The sequence below is a fragment of the Chionomys nivalis genome, chromosome 12, assembly GCF_950005125.1.
Source record: "Chionomys nivalis chromosome 12, mChiNiv1.1, whole genome shotgun sequence".
Taxonomy (NCBI): domain Eukaryota; kingdom Metazoa; phylum Chordata; class Mammalia; order Rodentia; family Cricetidae; genus Chionomys; species Chionomys nivalis.
This window is the reverse complement of record NC_080097.1, coordinates 67,225,125-67,241,672: the sequence shown is the minus strand read 5'-3', so window position 1 is coordinate 67,241,672 and position 16,548 is coordinate 67,225,125. Positions and strand designations below refer to the sequence as shown.

At 40.4% G+C, this 16,548-nt stretch overlaps 1 protein-coding gene across 2 annotated transcripts in view; it reads left to right on the top strand.

Annotated features, from left to right (window-relative positions):
- Gpr137c (G protein-coupled receptor 137C) overlaps nucleotides 1-16,548 on the top strand; it is a 74,328-nt gene that overhangs the window by 19,463 nt on the left and 38,317 nt on the right. The window contains exon 2 of one of the 2 annotated variants that reach the window (XM_057785996.1): nucleotides 15,008-15,051. The exons of the other annotated variant lie outside the window; for it this stretch is intronic. Coding sequence (XP_057641979.1) covers nucleotides 15,008-15,051 — 44 coding nt within the window. The remainder of the gene's footprint in view (nucleotides 1-15,007; nucleotides 15,052-16,548) is intronic. 2 annotated transcript variants of the gene reach the window in all.

Sequence of the window (16,548 nt, the reverse complement as noted above, 5' to 3'; positions counted from 1 at the left end):
TCAAAGTCAACAAATCATGCTTGGCTATTCCTGCTGTCAAGTGAATTTCTGCATGTTAATATTTTTTAAACATTTTTTATTGATGTTTTCTGGGTTTCAAGTACTTAAATCTAACATTTTTCCCAGAAAACACTTTTATGTTGAAAATATATATGCTTTTATAGAAAAATAAAGTAGAATCCATTTGCCAGTTTTTCTCATCCTTCTTTGTATCAAAATGTCTCAATCTGTAGCATCATTTTTTATTACATTTACTCATTTGTATGTGGATATATCTATGTATGGGTAAGCATGTCACAACACATACGTGGAGGTCAGAGGACAATCTTCAGGAACCTGTTCTCTCCTTTAACTATGCAGGAGAGAACATGCAGGTCCCATGACAAGTAACTTTAACCAGTGCATCATCTCTCCAGCCCCCAAATGTTTTTAATAAAGAGATGGTTTATAAATTATTTCAATGTTACATAGACTTGTAAGTTTTTCTTCCTTCTTGAATCAGAATTGTTTTTCTTTCTTCAGCTGAATTGCTCTACTACAGTCTTCTTGAGCAAGTTCAAACTGCCTTCCTCTTCCTCATCCACCTTCTGCCTCACCCTTTATATTCAGTTCATTTCTACAAAAGGATTTTACATCAGAAACATGAAGGGTCTTTTTACCCTGCTTAAAATATAAGAGTACCTGTCACTGTTTGTATACTATGCCAAAAGAAACATTAGACTCAGGGGTTAGAGAAAAGGGCCATCTATTACTCCAGGCTTTTAAAAAACAGCTACCCAAGCAGGACTTTATATCAGATTTCTAGGCTCCAGTTCATAGGGCTACACTGTGAGGAGCCAAAATTATCTGCACATGCAGCAAGGTGTGCTACAGTGGAATCTGAAGGGAAGAAAGAGATAAAGCAACAGGAGAAAATGAATATAAGCAGACTGCCACCAGAAAAAAGGCTTTACTCTCCAGAAATGTCCTCAGGCAAGGAATTGTCCTCCCTTGTCCTACCAGTTAAGAAATGTGTCTTTAAGCTTTAAACTATCTCTACCTTTCAAAGATGCTTACTATACATAATACTCCTCAGAAGGTCTAAATCGTGCACAAATGGATATTCATAGAAAATTGTCTCCCAACACATTACCTGGTCTGTATTAACTTCAGTGATCCATCTGTGCTCACTACCTCTGTGGTTGTATTTTGTAAGCTTCTTGAACTGCTCTGTCATTACCCTGAAAACTCTTCTTTGGAAGATTTTAGTGACATACAAGTCACCCAAGCAAATGCTAATTTCTTTTTTTTTTTTTTTTTTTTTTTTTTTTTTTTTATTCTTTTTTAATTAAAATTTCCAACTGCTCCCCGTTTCCCATTTCCCTCCCCTCCTCCCACACATTGCCCCCTCCCCCCACTCCTCTTCTCCTCCCCCCAGTCCATTCCCCCTCCCTCTCGCTACTGAAGAGCAGTCCAAATTCCCTGCCCTACAGGAAGACCAAGGTCCTCCCACTTCCATCCAGGCCCAGGAAGGTGAGCATCAAAACAGGCTAAGCTCCCACAAAGCCAGTTCATGTATTAGGATCGAAACCTAGTGCCATTGTCCTTGGCTTCTCATCAGCCTTCATTGTCCGCCATGTTCAGAGAGTCCAGTTTCAACCCATACTTATTCAGTCCCAGTCCAGCTGGCCTTGGAGAGCTCCCAATAGAACAGTTCCACTGTCACTGTGGGTGGGTGCACGCCTCGTGGTCCTGATTTCCTTGCTCATGTTCTCCCTCCTTCTGCTCTTCATTTGGACCTTAAGAGCTCAGACGGTTGATCCAAATTGGGTCTCTGTCTCTCTCTCGATCCATCGCCAGATGAAAGTTCCTGTGCCATTCTCCTTGGCCTCTCGTCAGCTCTCATTGTCCGCCACATTCCGAGAGTCCGGTTTTATCCCATGTTTTTTTCAGTAGCAGTCCAGCTGACCTTGGTGAGCTCCCAATAGATCGGCCCCACTGTCTCAGTGGTTGGGTGCACCCCTCATGGTCCTGACTTCCTTGTTCATGTTCTCTCTCCTTCTGCTCCTCATTATAACCTTGGGAGCTCAGTCCGGTGCTCCAGTGTGGGTCTCTGGCTCTATCTCCATCCATCGCTAGATGAAGGTTCTATGGCGATATGCAAGATATTCATCAGTAAGATTATAGGATAGGTTCATTTCAGGTTCCCTATCCTCAGGTGTCCCAATGAACTAACTGGGGACATTGCCCTGGGCATCTGGTAGCCATTCCAAGTTCAAGTCTCTTGTCACCCCTTAGGTGGCTCCCTTACCTAAGGTATGAGTTTCCCTGCTCCCCTATCCAACCTTTCTTTATCCCCATTCACCCCGATTCCCCCAGTTCCCCTCATCCTCTCCTTCACACTTTTCTCTCCCCATCACCCCTCATCCCCATCCCACCCCACCCCCAAGATTCCAATTTTTTGCCCATCAGTCATGACTATTTCCCATAGCTGGGAGGATATCTATATGTTTTCCCTTGGGTTTACCCTCTTGTTTAGCTTCTTTAGGATCACAAATTATAGACTCAGTGGCCCCTATCCATGGCTAGAAACCAATTATGAGTGAGTACATCCCATGTTCTTCTTTTTGGGTCTGGGTTACCTCACTAAGGATCGTATTTTCTATTTCCATCCATTTGCATGCAAAATTCGAGAAGTCATTGTTTTTTACCGCAGAGTAGTACTCTAATGTGTATATATTCCACACTTTCTTCATCCATTCTTCCATTGAAGGGCATCTAGGTTGCTTCCAGGTTCTGGCTATTACAAATAATGCTGCTATGAACATAGTTGGACAAATGCTTTTGTCATATGATAGGGCATCTCTTGGGTATATTCCCAAGAGTGGTATTGCTGGGTCCAGGGGTAGGTTGATCCCAATTTTTCTGAGAAACCGCCACACTGATTTCCAAAGTGGTTGCACAAGTTTGCAGTCCCACCAGCAATGGATGAGGGTACCCCTTTCTCCACAACCTCTCCAGCAAAGGCTATCCTTGGTGTTTTTGATTTTAGCCATTCTGACAGGTGTAAGATGATATCTCAAAGTTGTTTTGATTTGCATTTCTCTGATCGCTAAGGAGGTTGAGCATGACCTTAAGTATCTTTTGGCCATTTTAACTTCTTCTGTTGAGAATTCTCTGTTCAGTTCAGTGCCCCATTTTTTAATTGGGTTAATTATCCTTTTAAAGTCTAGTTTCTTGAGTTCTTTATATATTTTGGAGATCAGACCTTTGTCTGTTGCGGGGTTGGTGAAGATCTTCTCCCAGTCAGTAGGCTGCCTTTTTGTCTTAATGACAGTGTCCTTTGCTTTACAGAAGCTTCTCAGTTTCAGGAGGTCCCATTTATTCAATGTTGTCCTTAATGTCTGTGCTGCTGGGGTTATACATAGGAAGCGATCTCCAGTGCCCATATGTTGTAGGGTACTTCCCATTTTCTCTTCTATCAGGTTCAGTGTGTTCAGATTGATATTGAGGTCTTTGATCCATTTGGACTTGAGTTTTGTGCATGGTGATAGATATGGGTCTATTTTCATTCTTCTACAGGTTGACATCCAATTGTGCCAGCACCATTTGTTGAAGATGCTTTCTTTCTTCCATTGTATACTTTTAGCTCCTTTATCAAAAATCAGTTGTTCATAGGTTTGTGGGTTAAAATCCGGGTCTTCTATACGATTCCATTGGTCGACTTCTCTGTTTTTATGCCAGTACCACGCTGTTTTCATTACTGTAGCTCTGTAATAGAGTTTGAAGTCAGGGATGGTAATGCCTCCAGAAGTTCCTTTATTGTATAAGATTGTTTTGGCTATCCTGGGTTTTTTGTTTCTCCATATAAAGTTGATTATTGTCCTTTCAAGATCTGTGAAGAATTTTGATGGGATTTTAATGGGGATTGCATTGAATCTATAAATTGCCCTTGGTAGAATTGCCATTTTTACTATGTTGATTCTCCCAATCCAAGAGCAAGGGAGATCCTTCCATTTTCTGGTATCCTCTTCAATTTCTTTCTTCAATGCCTTAAAGTTCTTGTCAAATAGATCTTTCACTTCCTTGGTTAGAGTTACCCCAAGATATTTTATGCTGTTTGTGGCTATCGTGAAAGGTGATGATTCTCTTATTTCTCTCTCTGCTTCCAGATCCTTTGTGTATAAGAGGGCGACTGATTTTTTGGAGTTGATCTTGTATCCTGCCACATTACTAAAGGCGTTTATCAGCTGTAGGAGTTCTTTGGAGGAGTTTTTGGGGTCGCTCATGTACACTATCATATCATCTGCAAATAATGCAAGTTTAACTTCTTCCTTTCCAATTTGAATCCCCTTTATCCCCTTATGTTGTCTTATTGCTATTGCTAAAACTTCGAGAACTATATTGAAGAGGTATGGAGAGAGTGGACAGCCTTGGCGTGTTCCTGATTTTAGTGGGATGGCTTTAAGTTTCTCTCCATTTAATTTGATATTAGCTGTCGGCTTGCTGTATATAGCTTTAATTATATTTAGGTATGACCCTTGTATCCCTAATCTCTCCAAGACTTTTATCATAAAGGGATGTTGAATTTTGTCAAATGCTTTTTCAGCATCTAATGAAACGATCATATGGTTTTTTTCTTTCAGTTTATTTATATGATGGATTACATTGATAGATTTGCGTATGTTAAACCAGCCCTGCATCTCTGGTATGAAGCCTACTTGATCATAATGGATAATTTTTCTAATGTGTTCTTGGATTCGGTTTGCCAGAATTTTGTTGAGGATTTTTGCGTCGATGTTCATGAGTGAGATTGGCCTGTAATTCTCTTTCTTGGTTGTGTCTTTGTGTGGTTTTGGTATCAGAGTTACTGTAGCTTCATAAAAGGAATTTGGCAATGACTCTTCTGTTTCTATATTGTGAAATACATTAAGGAGAATAGGTATTAGGTCTTCTTGGAAGTTCTGGTAGAATTCTGCATTGAAACCATCTGGTCCTGGACTTTTTTTGGAAGGGAGGTTTTTGATAACAGCTTCTAATTCTTCACGACTAACCGGTCTATTTAGGTTGTTCACCTGGTCCTGGTTTAACTTTGGTAAATGGTATTTATCTAAAAAAGCGTCCATTTCTTTTACATTTTCCAGTTTTGTGGCATACAGGCCTTTGTAGTAAGATCTAATGATTCTCTGAATTTCCTCTGTGTCTGTGGTTATGTCTCCCTTTTCATTTCTGATCTTATTAATTTGCAAATTCTCTCTCTGCCGTTTGATTAGTTTGGATAGGGGTTTATCAATCTTGTTGATTTTCTCCAGGAACCAGCTTTTTGATTCATTGATTCTTTCAATTGTTTTCTGTGTCTCTATTTTGTTGATTTCAGCCCTCAGTTTGATTATTTCCAGTCTTCTACCCCTTCTAGGTGAGTCTGCTTCTTTTTTTTCTAGAGCTTTCAGGTGGGCTGTTAAGTCTCCAATGTGTGCTTTCTCTGTTTTCTTTAAGTGGGCAGTTAGTGCTATGAACTTTCCTCTCAGAACTGCTTTCATAGTGTCCCATAGGTTTGAGTATGTTGTTTCTTTATTTTCATTGTCTTCAAGGAAGAGTTTAATTTCTTTCTTTATTTCTTCCTTAATCCAGGAATGGTTCAGTAGTTGACTATTCAGTTTCCATGAGTTTGTAGGCTTTCTGGGGGTAGCATTGTTGCAGAATTCTAGCTTTAATCCATGGTGATCTGATAAGATACAGGTGGTTATTAATATTTTTTTGTAACTGTGGATGTTTGCTTTGTTACCGAGTATGTGGTCGATTTTTGAGAAGGTTCCATGAGCTGCAGAGAAGAAGGTATATTCTTTCCTATTTGGGTGGAATATTCTATAGATGTCTGTTAAGTCCATTTGATTCATTACCTCCATTAATTCTCTTATTTCTCTGTTAGGTTTCTGTCTACTTGACCTGTCCATTGGTGAGAGAGGAGTATTAAAGTCTCCTACTATTAATGTGTGCGGTTTGATGGCTGCCTTGAGTTTTAACAATGTTTCTTTTACGTACGTGGGTGCTTTTATATTAGGGGCATAGATATTCAGGATTGAGACTTCATCCTGATGAATTGTTCCTGTTATGAGTAGAAAATGTCCCTCTCCATCTCTCCTGATTGATTTAAGTTTGAAGTCAACTTTGTTAGAAATTAGTATGGCCACCCCTGCTTGTTTCTTAGGTCCATTTACTTGATAAGCCTTATCCCAACCCTTTATTCTGAGTAGGTGCCTGTCTTTGTGGTTGAGGTGTGTTTCTTGTAAACAGCAGAATGTTGGATCCTGTTTTCGTATCCAATCTCTTAGTCTGTGCCTTTTTATAGGAGAGTTGAGTCCATTGACATTAAGTGATATTAATGACCAGTGGTTGTTAACTCCGGTCATTTTTTTAGTAGTAAATTTTGTGTGTTCCCCTTCTTTGTGTTGCGCTGGTGAAGGGTCTCTAGTTGTCTGAGATATTGTGGTCATTGTTGGACTCCTTGGTTAGTGATTTTCCTTCTATTACTTTCTGTAAGGCTGGATTTGTGGCTACGTATTGTTTAAATTTGTTTTTATCCTGGAAAATTTTGTTTTCTCCATTTATAGTGAACGAAAGCTTGGCTGGGTATAGTAGTCTGGGCTTGCATCCATGGTCTCTTAGTTTCTGCAGTACATCTATCCAGGACCTTCTGGCTTTCATGGTTTCCATAGAGAAGTCAGGTGTAAGTCTGATAGGTTTACCTTTATAAGTAACTTGGCCTTTTTCCTTTGCTGCTCTTAGTATTCTTTCTTTATTCTGTATGCTTTGTGTTTTGATTATTATATGGCGAGAGGATGTTTTTTTTTGATCCAGCCTATTCGGTGTTCTGTATGCTTCTTGAATCTTCATAGGTATATCTTTCTTTAGGTTGGGAAAGTTTTCTTCTATAATTTTATTAAATATATTTTCTGGACCGTTGAGCTGCGCTTCTTCTCCTTCTTCTATTCCTATTATTCTTAGGTTTGGTCTTTTTATTGTGTCCCATATTTCCTGAATGTTTTGTGATGAGAATTTGTTGGCCTTGCTGTTTTCTTTGATCAGCGTGTTTATTTTCTCTATGGTATCTTCAGAATCTGAGATTCTTTCTTCTATCTCTTGTATTCTGTTGGTTATGCTTGCTTCTGTAGTCTCTATTCGCTTACCTAGATTTTCCCTGTCCAGCTGACCTTCTGTTTGTGTTTTCTTCTTTGCCTCCATTTCAGTTTTTAAGTCTTGAACTGTTTCCATTATCTGTTTGATTGTTTTTCCTTGGTTTCCTAGGGTATCATTCACTGATTTACTCAATTCTTCAAACTTTCTGTTATACTTCTCATCCATTTCTATAAGGGCATTTTTTACATGTTGTTTAAGGGCGTCAATCACTTTCATAAAGTCAATTTTATCTACTTCTTCATGATTAAGGTGTTCATGTCCACCTGTTGGGAGGTCGCTGGGTTCTGGTGGTTTCATATAGTTTTTCAGATTGTTAGGTGAATTCTTGCATTGGCGCCTGCCCATCTCTTTCTCCGAATGCTCCCCTCTGGATCTTCTTTTACCGGATCAGGTCTCCTTGCCTACTGATGTACCTTCCCAGTGATGGCTCTCTGCAGTGCTAGTCTCCTGGTGTTATAGTGATGTCTCTCCTTGCTTGTTGCAGGCAGGCCAGTGAGACAAAGGAGGTCTCGCCTGCCTACTTGCCCTGAGGATTTGCCCGCAGCGCCAGACAGACTGAGCTGGATGGTGTTATGTGCCCAAAGAGGAAAGGGGACAGAAGGAAGAAGGGTTCTGGATGCAAGCTGGGTGGGACAAGAAGAGAGAGGCAGTATGGGGGGGTAGAGCCCCTGCAGGGAGCCCGGGGAGTATAGGGAGGGGGATGAGGGACTTCAGAGTTCCCTGTCCAGGGCTGCTTCCGCCGCCACTGGTCACAAACTCACCGCCCTGCTGTCTCTCCTGGTGCCAAGATCAGATCTCCGTGCAGGTTGGGTAGTTCGTAAACAAAGCGCCTACCTTGGTTGGTGCAGGCGGGCCAGTGAGACAAAGGAGGTCTCGCCTGCCTACTTGCCCTGAGGGTTTGCCCCCAGCGCCAGACAGACTGAGCTGGATGGTGTTATGTGCCCAAAGAGGAAAGGGGACAGAAGGAAGAAGGGTTCTGGATGCAAGCTGGGTGGGACAAGAAGAGAGAGGCAGTATGGGGGGGTAGAGCCCCTGCAGGGAGCCCGGGGAGTATAGGGAGGGGATGAGGAACTTCAGAGTTCCCTGTCCAGGACTGCTTCCGCCGCCACTGGTCACAAACTCACCGCCCTGCTGTCTCTCCTGGTGCCGAGATCAGATCTCCGTGCAGGTTGGGTAGTTCGTAAACAAAGCGCCTACCTTGGTTGGTGCAGGCGGGCCAGTGAGACAAAGGAGGTCTCGCCTGCCTACTTGCCCTGAGGGTTTGCCCCCAGCGCCAGACAGACTGAGCTGGATGGTGTTATGTGCCCAACGAGGAAAGGGGACAGAAGGAAGAAGCAATGCTAATTTCTTAATTATTTTTCACTTTTCGTGGAATTACAAGGGCTATACTTCCCTTTAACTCTAACTATCCTGCTGTTTTCTATACCTGCTTTGTTTCTCTTCTTGGCCGAGTTCTCTAGTTCTACATTGTGCTTTTTAAATCCTGACTGTTAAACACAAGATACCACAGCTTTACTTCTCATCTTTGTTCTTCGAATATCTATTGCTAGAGCTTCAGTTGTCATTTCTGCAGGTGTCTGTACTTTACATCATGTATTCCAAAACTCACTGACTTTGTATCTGTACAAATGTAATAAACTTTAAAAATAAAAATGGAAAGCCGGGCGGTGGTGGCGCATGCCTTTAATCCCAGCACTTGGGAGGCAGAGGCAGGCGGATCTCTGAGTTCGTGGCCAGCCTGGTCTACAAGAGCTAGTTCCAGGACAGGAACCAAAAACTATGGAGAAACCCTGTCTTGAAAATCCAAAAAAAAAAAATAAAAAATAAATCAATAAAAATGGAGCCCATAATCTAATCAATTTCTTTTATTAGTCAGTCTCTCATTCTAATATTTCTTTTCCTGGTAACAGCAGTGGCAAAATGGCTCAGCAGGTAAAGGTACCAAGCCTGGCCACCTGAGTTCAATTCCCAGAACCCACTTGGTGGAAGGAAACAACTGCACAACTCCTCCGACCTCCACACACATGTCATGACACATGCATGCCCACACACTCATAATCACAAATAAATGAACTGGATTTTAAAAGTTGAATTTTTGTCAGGTGCACACCTTAAATCCCAGCACTCAAGGTGGCAGAGGCAGGCTGATCTCTGTGAGTTTGAGGCCAGCTTGGCCTACAAAGTCAGTTCCAGGGAAGCCAGAACTGTTAGCCAGAGAAACCCCGTCTCAAAACAAAAAACAAAAACAAAAAAAACAACCTTTTTAACCTGGAAACATCATTTAGTAGATTCAGTGTTGTCAGTGTTTTTTAATGGAAAAAAAAATATATAGCTCATTTCACTCCATTTTCTGTGGTCATGGAATAATCAATCACCCAAACAAGAATCATATTACAGTTTGTAATGGGTTAAAACCTACTCCCCTAGCATTTTATATAAGGGCTCTGATTAGATGACAGCTGTCTTCCAGCTTCAGTTTCTTCAATCATTGCATGCTCTTCCATACGTCCCATAATACCAAAGTATAAGCTTTGACCCAAATTCATTGATCATTTTAAAACATATTTTTTAATTTTTTTTATTCTTTTTTAATTAAAATTTCCACCTGCTCCCCGTTTCCCATTTCCCTCCCCCTCCTCCCACATATTGCCCCCTCCCCCCACTCTCCTCCCCCTCTCCCTACTCCTCTCCTTCTCCCCCCACTCCATTCCCCCTCCCTCTCGATACTGAAGAGCAGTCCAAATTCCCTGCCCTGCGGGAAGACGAAGGTCTTCTATCTACGTCCAGGAAGGTGAGCATCCAAACAGGCTAAGCTCCCACAAAGCCAGTTCATGTATTAGGATCGAAACCTAGTGCCATTGTCCTTGGCTTCTCATCAGCCTTCATTGTCTGCCATGCTCAGAGAGTCCAGTTTCAACCCATGCTTATTCAGTCCCAGTCCAGCTGGCCTTGGTGGGCTCCCAATAGATCAGTTCCACTGTCACAGTGGGTGGGTGCACCCCTCATGGTCCTGACTTCCTTGCTCATGTTCTCCCTCCTTCTGCTCCTCATTTGGACCTTAAGAGCTCAGACCGTTGCTCCAAATTGGGTCTCTGTCTCTATCTCGATCTATCGCCAGATGAAGGTTCTAAGGTGATATGCAAGACATTCATCAGTATAGGATAGGGTCATTTCAGGTTCCCTCTCCTCAGTTGCCCAAGGTACCAGCTGGGGACATCTCCCTGGACACCTGCAAGCCCCTCTAGAGTCAAGTCTCTTGCCAACCCTAAGATGGCTCCCTTAGTTAGGATATATACTTCGCTGTTCCCGTATCCACTTGGAGAGATGGCTCAGAGGAATAGAGCACTGGCTGCTCTTCCAGAGGTCCTGAGTTCAATTCCCAGCAACCACATGGTGGCTCACAACCATCTGTAATAAGATCTGGTGTCCTCTTCTGTACTGCAGGATACATGAAGGAAGAAACCTATATAATAATAAATAAAAATTTAAAAAAATTAAAACATATTTTAAAAATCTCTGAACTTTTTGCTAGAAAGTGAGGTTACCGAATGTAAGGAAATTGTGGCTTTTTTCAAGCTTGGAAATATGACGAATTCCATGGATTTTGGTTACTAATGCAATGACATAAAGCAAATTCTCTTTCCCTGAGGCACTTAATCAGACATATTAGAGTGTGACATGTTGGTAGTCCTTAGAATGAGGTGGTATTTGTTACATCATCATGAAAGCATGTTCCAGATAAGGTAAAAATATATACAAAGGCATGAAGACATATAAAATTAATGCTTTTATTCAGAAGTTGTAAACTTTTCAGAATGATAGGTCATAAGATTGAAGGTAGGAAGCTAAAAGAATATTAGATGGGACACAATTTCACGTATTAAATGTAAAAGACCTTTAATATATTAAAATGGGTGCATTTTTTCCTGGAATGAGATTTACAAAGACAGTGCTCTACTTTAATTCTCTCAGACAAGAATCGTTTGTAGATACTAAAGCTAGTGAATAAGCTTTGAAGAATAAATAATTGCATAGTTTTTTAATACATCTCCATATAATACTTATTAGTTACAATGTAGAAAGTAGTCAACAACAGTGGGGAAACCATACAGATACTACCTCAGCTAGTTAATCAGAATTAGCAACATAGGAACTGAACAAAACACTATCATAAGTCACTGATGAAAAGGGTACTTCATTATCACTTCCGTGGCACTCCAGCTGAAAAGCATAAGTCCAGTTGTAAGTAAACAGCAGATAAATCCAAAGTGGAGAAGCAGTCAACAAGTGGATATGCTAACGAGGTAGGCAGAAGAACCACTGAAATTCTAAGTAAAATTATAAAAGACAAAGGTATAGTAGATTAAAGGAGATTAAACAAAGCCAGATGGCTAGGAGGTAAGGATGTATGCCACCAAACCAAATGACGTGAACTGAGTCCCCAGAACCCACATGGGAGGAGAAAAGAGACTCCAGTAGGGTATCCTTTGATCATGTGTGTATCATGGAACCCACATGCCTACATGTACACAAGATAAATTTAGGTAAAAGTGAAAGACTAAACATGAAATGTGTTTAATGCATATTTTCTGATTTTTTACCATAAAAACATTATTGAGACAACTAAAAAATATGAATAAGGTCTGAACATTGCATAATAGTGTTATATCTACCTTTAATCCTAGTACTTAGAAGGTAGAGGCAGATGGATTTCTGTGTTTCCAGTGAGCCTAGTCTGTATAGAGAGTTCTGGCCAGTCAGGGATATATAGTGACACGCTATTTCAAAAAGTACTGGCTGGAGAGATGGCTTCGTAGGTAAGAGCACTTGTTGCTCTGACAGAGGACCCAGGGGCTGTGCCAACCTCCCATATGGTAGCTCACAACCATCTGGAACTCCAGTTCCAAGGATTTCAGTGCCCACTTCTGATCTCTATAAGCACCAGGCATATACATGGCTCACATACATACATACAGGGAAAACGTGCATACAAAAAAATGAAAAACTAAAAACTACTTAAAATACTATTGTTTCTTTTTTTAAAAAAAATATTTATTTATTTATTTATTTATTTATTATGTATGCAATATTCTGTCTGCATGTATGCCTGAAGGCCAGAAGAGGGCACCAGACCTCATTACAGATGGTTGTGAGCCACCATGTGGTTGCTGGGAATTGAATTCAGGACCTTTGGAAGAGCGGGCAATGCTCTTAACTGCTGAGCCATCTCTCCAGCCCCCCAAAACACTGAATTTTTGACTAATGGAGCTGGAGAGGTAGCTCACCAGTTAACAGCACTTGCTGCTCCTACCGAGGACCCAGGACCATGTGGTGGCTCACAACCGTAACAACTCTGGTTCCAGGGGCTCTGATGCCCTCTTCTAGCCTCTATAGCACGGCACAGACAAGCATGAAAACAAACATATAAAATAAATCTTTAAACTTAAAATATTTTAATTGTGTGCAGTTATATGTGAATTTAATTTTCAAAGGATATGTTAGATGAGGTAGTTAACAGTAAACACACAGCTTACTACTAAATGATATCTTAAAATTTTACATAGAGCATAGGTATTCACAGCAGAATTATTCACAAAAGACAAAAATGTAAGGACTTGGTCCTGTCCCAACTTAATGTGTCAGACTTTGTTGATTCCCCATGGGAGCCCATACCCATTGGAGGAGTGGATGGAGGGTGGGCTGGGAACGAGGCAGAGGGGAGGTGAGAGGACAGGTAGAAAAAAAATGAAAAAAAAATGTAGATGCCACCTACCTCTCCAATGAGTAAATGCAAATATCTGTATGTGTGTATACACATGTGCATAATCTTAAGAAGGAAATTTACACATGAATCTTAAAATCATTTGTGCTAAGTGAAATAAGTCAGGCACAGAAGATTAATATTGGATGAGTCTAGTTATGTAAACAGCTACATTTATAGTTGTGAGCGGCTGGAAGAGGAAGAATGGGAAGTTTTTCTTAATGGACTGGAAAAATGGAAAGGTTGTGGAGGTGATGGTGAGTTTGCTTAATGCCACTGGAGCAGATATTTTTAATGGTGACATTGTAATTTTCATTTTCTCTATTTTTTACCGCAATTTCAAAATTAAATTACTTGGACCCAGAACAGGAAAGGTGATGAAAGGGAGGGGTTGTCTCCTAAAGAAGTGGATGGAGTTGGCTGTGGACTTAGAGAAATCAATTCAAAGGCTCTTGAAGTAGCCCACTGTGGCAATGAGGACAGAAAATGGACAGTCTGGGAAGGATGGAAGTTGTCCATCTGGTGACTAATGGGGTGGGATTTCAGACTATGCCATACACTGAGCTTTTGGTACATGGTGGCATGTTAGGCAAATGCAGTAGCTATGGCTAGACCTCAACATTCATCTGCTTAGTGCCCATTTATTTACCTTTCATAACGTGGTTCCTTTGAGAAGCCCTGCCCTGCTCTTTATAGTTTCTCCTCATCTCTTTCTCTGGCCTGTGTCATTACTCTCTCTAGTTTTATAACAGCATCACCTTTGTACCATAATATGTCAAAGTAGATATAGATCTCTCATGCAGTGAGGTCCTTCAAAATACAAGCAGTAATTATATTTATGAATCTATGACACCTAACATAGATATCTGAGGTTTCCCTATTGTTTTGTTTTCCTTTGTCTTTGTTTCGCGACAGTCTAACCATGTAACCCAGGATTACCTAAAATCCTGCATCATTCTGCCTTCGCCTCTGCCTCCTAAGTGCTGGAGTTACAGGGATATGCCACCATATCAAAGGAAATGGAGTAGTAATAAGTGCCCAAGAAATATTTGAATGAAATCAGTAACTTCCTGAGTATTTCAAATATTTTTGGCTATAACATTTTGTATTTTGTTTTTCTCTCCAAACCACCAAAATTCGTACCATATTTCAGTGATCTTGTAACTGGTTTTCCCAGTTCTGTTTTGTGTTCCCTCTGTGCAGATCTATATGTTAATACTGGATTAGTGAAATCCCATGCTTTGGAATATCTTGATAAAAACCTTCAATCCTAGCCAGGTTTAGTGGCTAGGATTAATCCCAACACTCAGGAAGCAGAAGCAGGTAGATCTCCATGAGTTCAAGGCCAGCTTTGTCTACATAGCATTCCAGGACAGCCAAAGCTGTCTCAAAAAAACAAAAACAAATAAAACAAAACATTCAGTTCCTTCCCATTATCTAAAGAATAAGGTTTAAATTCACTGGTAAGGAAATTATCTTTGGAGAAGAAATGACCATAACCATATTGATATTAAGTAACAAGCTATTTTAGAACAAAACATGACGAATAAAAAGTTTAAAGTAGGGGCTGGAGAGATGGCTCGGTTAAGAGCACTGCCTGCTCTTCCAGAGGTCCTGGGTTCTGTTCCCAGCACACATACCTCCCATTAACTCACAAAACTCTGTAACTCCAGTTCATGGATCGAATGTCCTCTGGTCTTTAAAGTTGCCAGGCGCACACATGGTACACAGACACACGTGGTACACAGACACACATGCAGGCAAAACACCCATGCAGATAAAATTAAAAATTAAACTACACTTTTTAAGAAAGAGTTTAGGATACATGGCAAACCATATAGCATATAATCTGCTTCATAACAAAAGTTTAATACATATTTAAACTAAAATAATTTTGTTGGGTGTTTAAGGTAGAAACTTAAGTATTTGGATGCCTGGTTTTGTTTCACAATAATACAACTGAAAGCATTGAACTTTGTAGCTGCATTAACTTGAAGCACAAAGTCAAAATAAACTGAATAATTCTGTGTTACATATGTTCTCAAAACCCTTTTTATACTTTCTTTATAGGTTATATGTAAAGTCAGATGTGCCACTGAACTTGACAAGCACAAGTAAGTTTCATGAGTATCAAGTTTACTGCCTAAAAGATCTAAAGGATTAATTCATTAATATTAATGCTTAGTACCTAAAAGATATAAGTGGTTATTCTAATTTGTTTATTTACTATATATACATACATACATACACACATACATACATACATACATACATATGGTGTTTTGTTTGTTTGTATAGCTGTATGTATCACATGTATGAGTTATAGCTGTGAGCTGTCATGTAGGTGCTGGAAATCAAATGCACATCCTCGCTCACCAACTATAGCTGGACAGGGAAGGAACAAGCATAGGACCAAACTAGACCCTCTCAATGTGGGTGACAGTTGTATGGCTGGGGCAGACTGAGGGGCCACTGGCAGTGGCACCAGGATTTATCCCTACTGCACGTACTGAGTTTTTTGGAACCCATTCTCCTTGAATAGATAGATACCTTGCTCAGCCTAGATTATAGTAGGGGGGGCCTTGGACCTTCCCCAAAGCAACGTGCCTTACCCTCTCTGAGGAGTAGATAGGTTGTAGGATGGGGGAAAGGTAGAGGGAATGGGAGGGGGGAGGGGGAACAGAAATTGGTATGTAAAATGAAAGAAGATAGTTTTTCTTTTAAAAAAATAAAATAAAATAAAATAACCAGATCCTCTGGAAGAGCAGCCAGTGCTCTTAGCTGCTAAACCATCTCTCCAGGTCCCCTAAGTAAATATTTTTGACAAGCGGTTGATAAAGGTAAAAGGAAGGAATTGCTGAGGGCGCCTATGCAGTCTTAGGAAATTAAGTCATTAGATTGGTTCAAAGGAAGTAAGTCCAGCAGTTCATTTTCTCCCTTCTGCTGTGAGAGCCATGATGCCCATACTTATTCCCTCCTTCCCTCTTCCTCCCCTTGATCCCCTCCCCCTTTACTATCTTGTCTTCTCCCTTCCCCTTTCTGACTCTACATAAAGAAGCTAGTGTATACAGAGTGTCCTGAGCAACAGTTTCTGTACTGATTAATCTCAACAGAGCAAACGGTAAATGAGTCAAGAGACATGAGTTTCAGACCCAGTTATACTAACTCACTTAATTCTTCTATGCTTTGGCTTCCTAAACTATTCTAATTTTAAGGTCACTTTTGGATTTGAAACTGTATAACTATTGTTTCTATTATTTGGTTTAACACTTCACTAAGTGTGGTAGCACACACTATAATCCCAACACTGGGGAGATTGAAAGAGGAAGACAATTTGGGCTGCATAGCAAAACCCTCTCAAAAAATGTTTTTTAATGTAACTAAAATTTTTTTAACTAAATTTTTTTGTTTGTATAGTCCACATTTTTATTACCAATTACAGATTAATTTAATTAAATTCTGTAAATTATCTCCAAGGGCAGATATGATGTCCGTTGCTGAAAGCAATCCAAAATAGAAGATGCTAGAATGCTAGAATGCCAAGTGAATTGCTACACCATACATACTTAATTTGGGGGTACAAATGTCTTTGACCTGGGATTATTTCCACA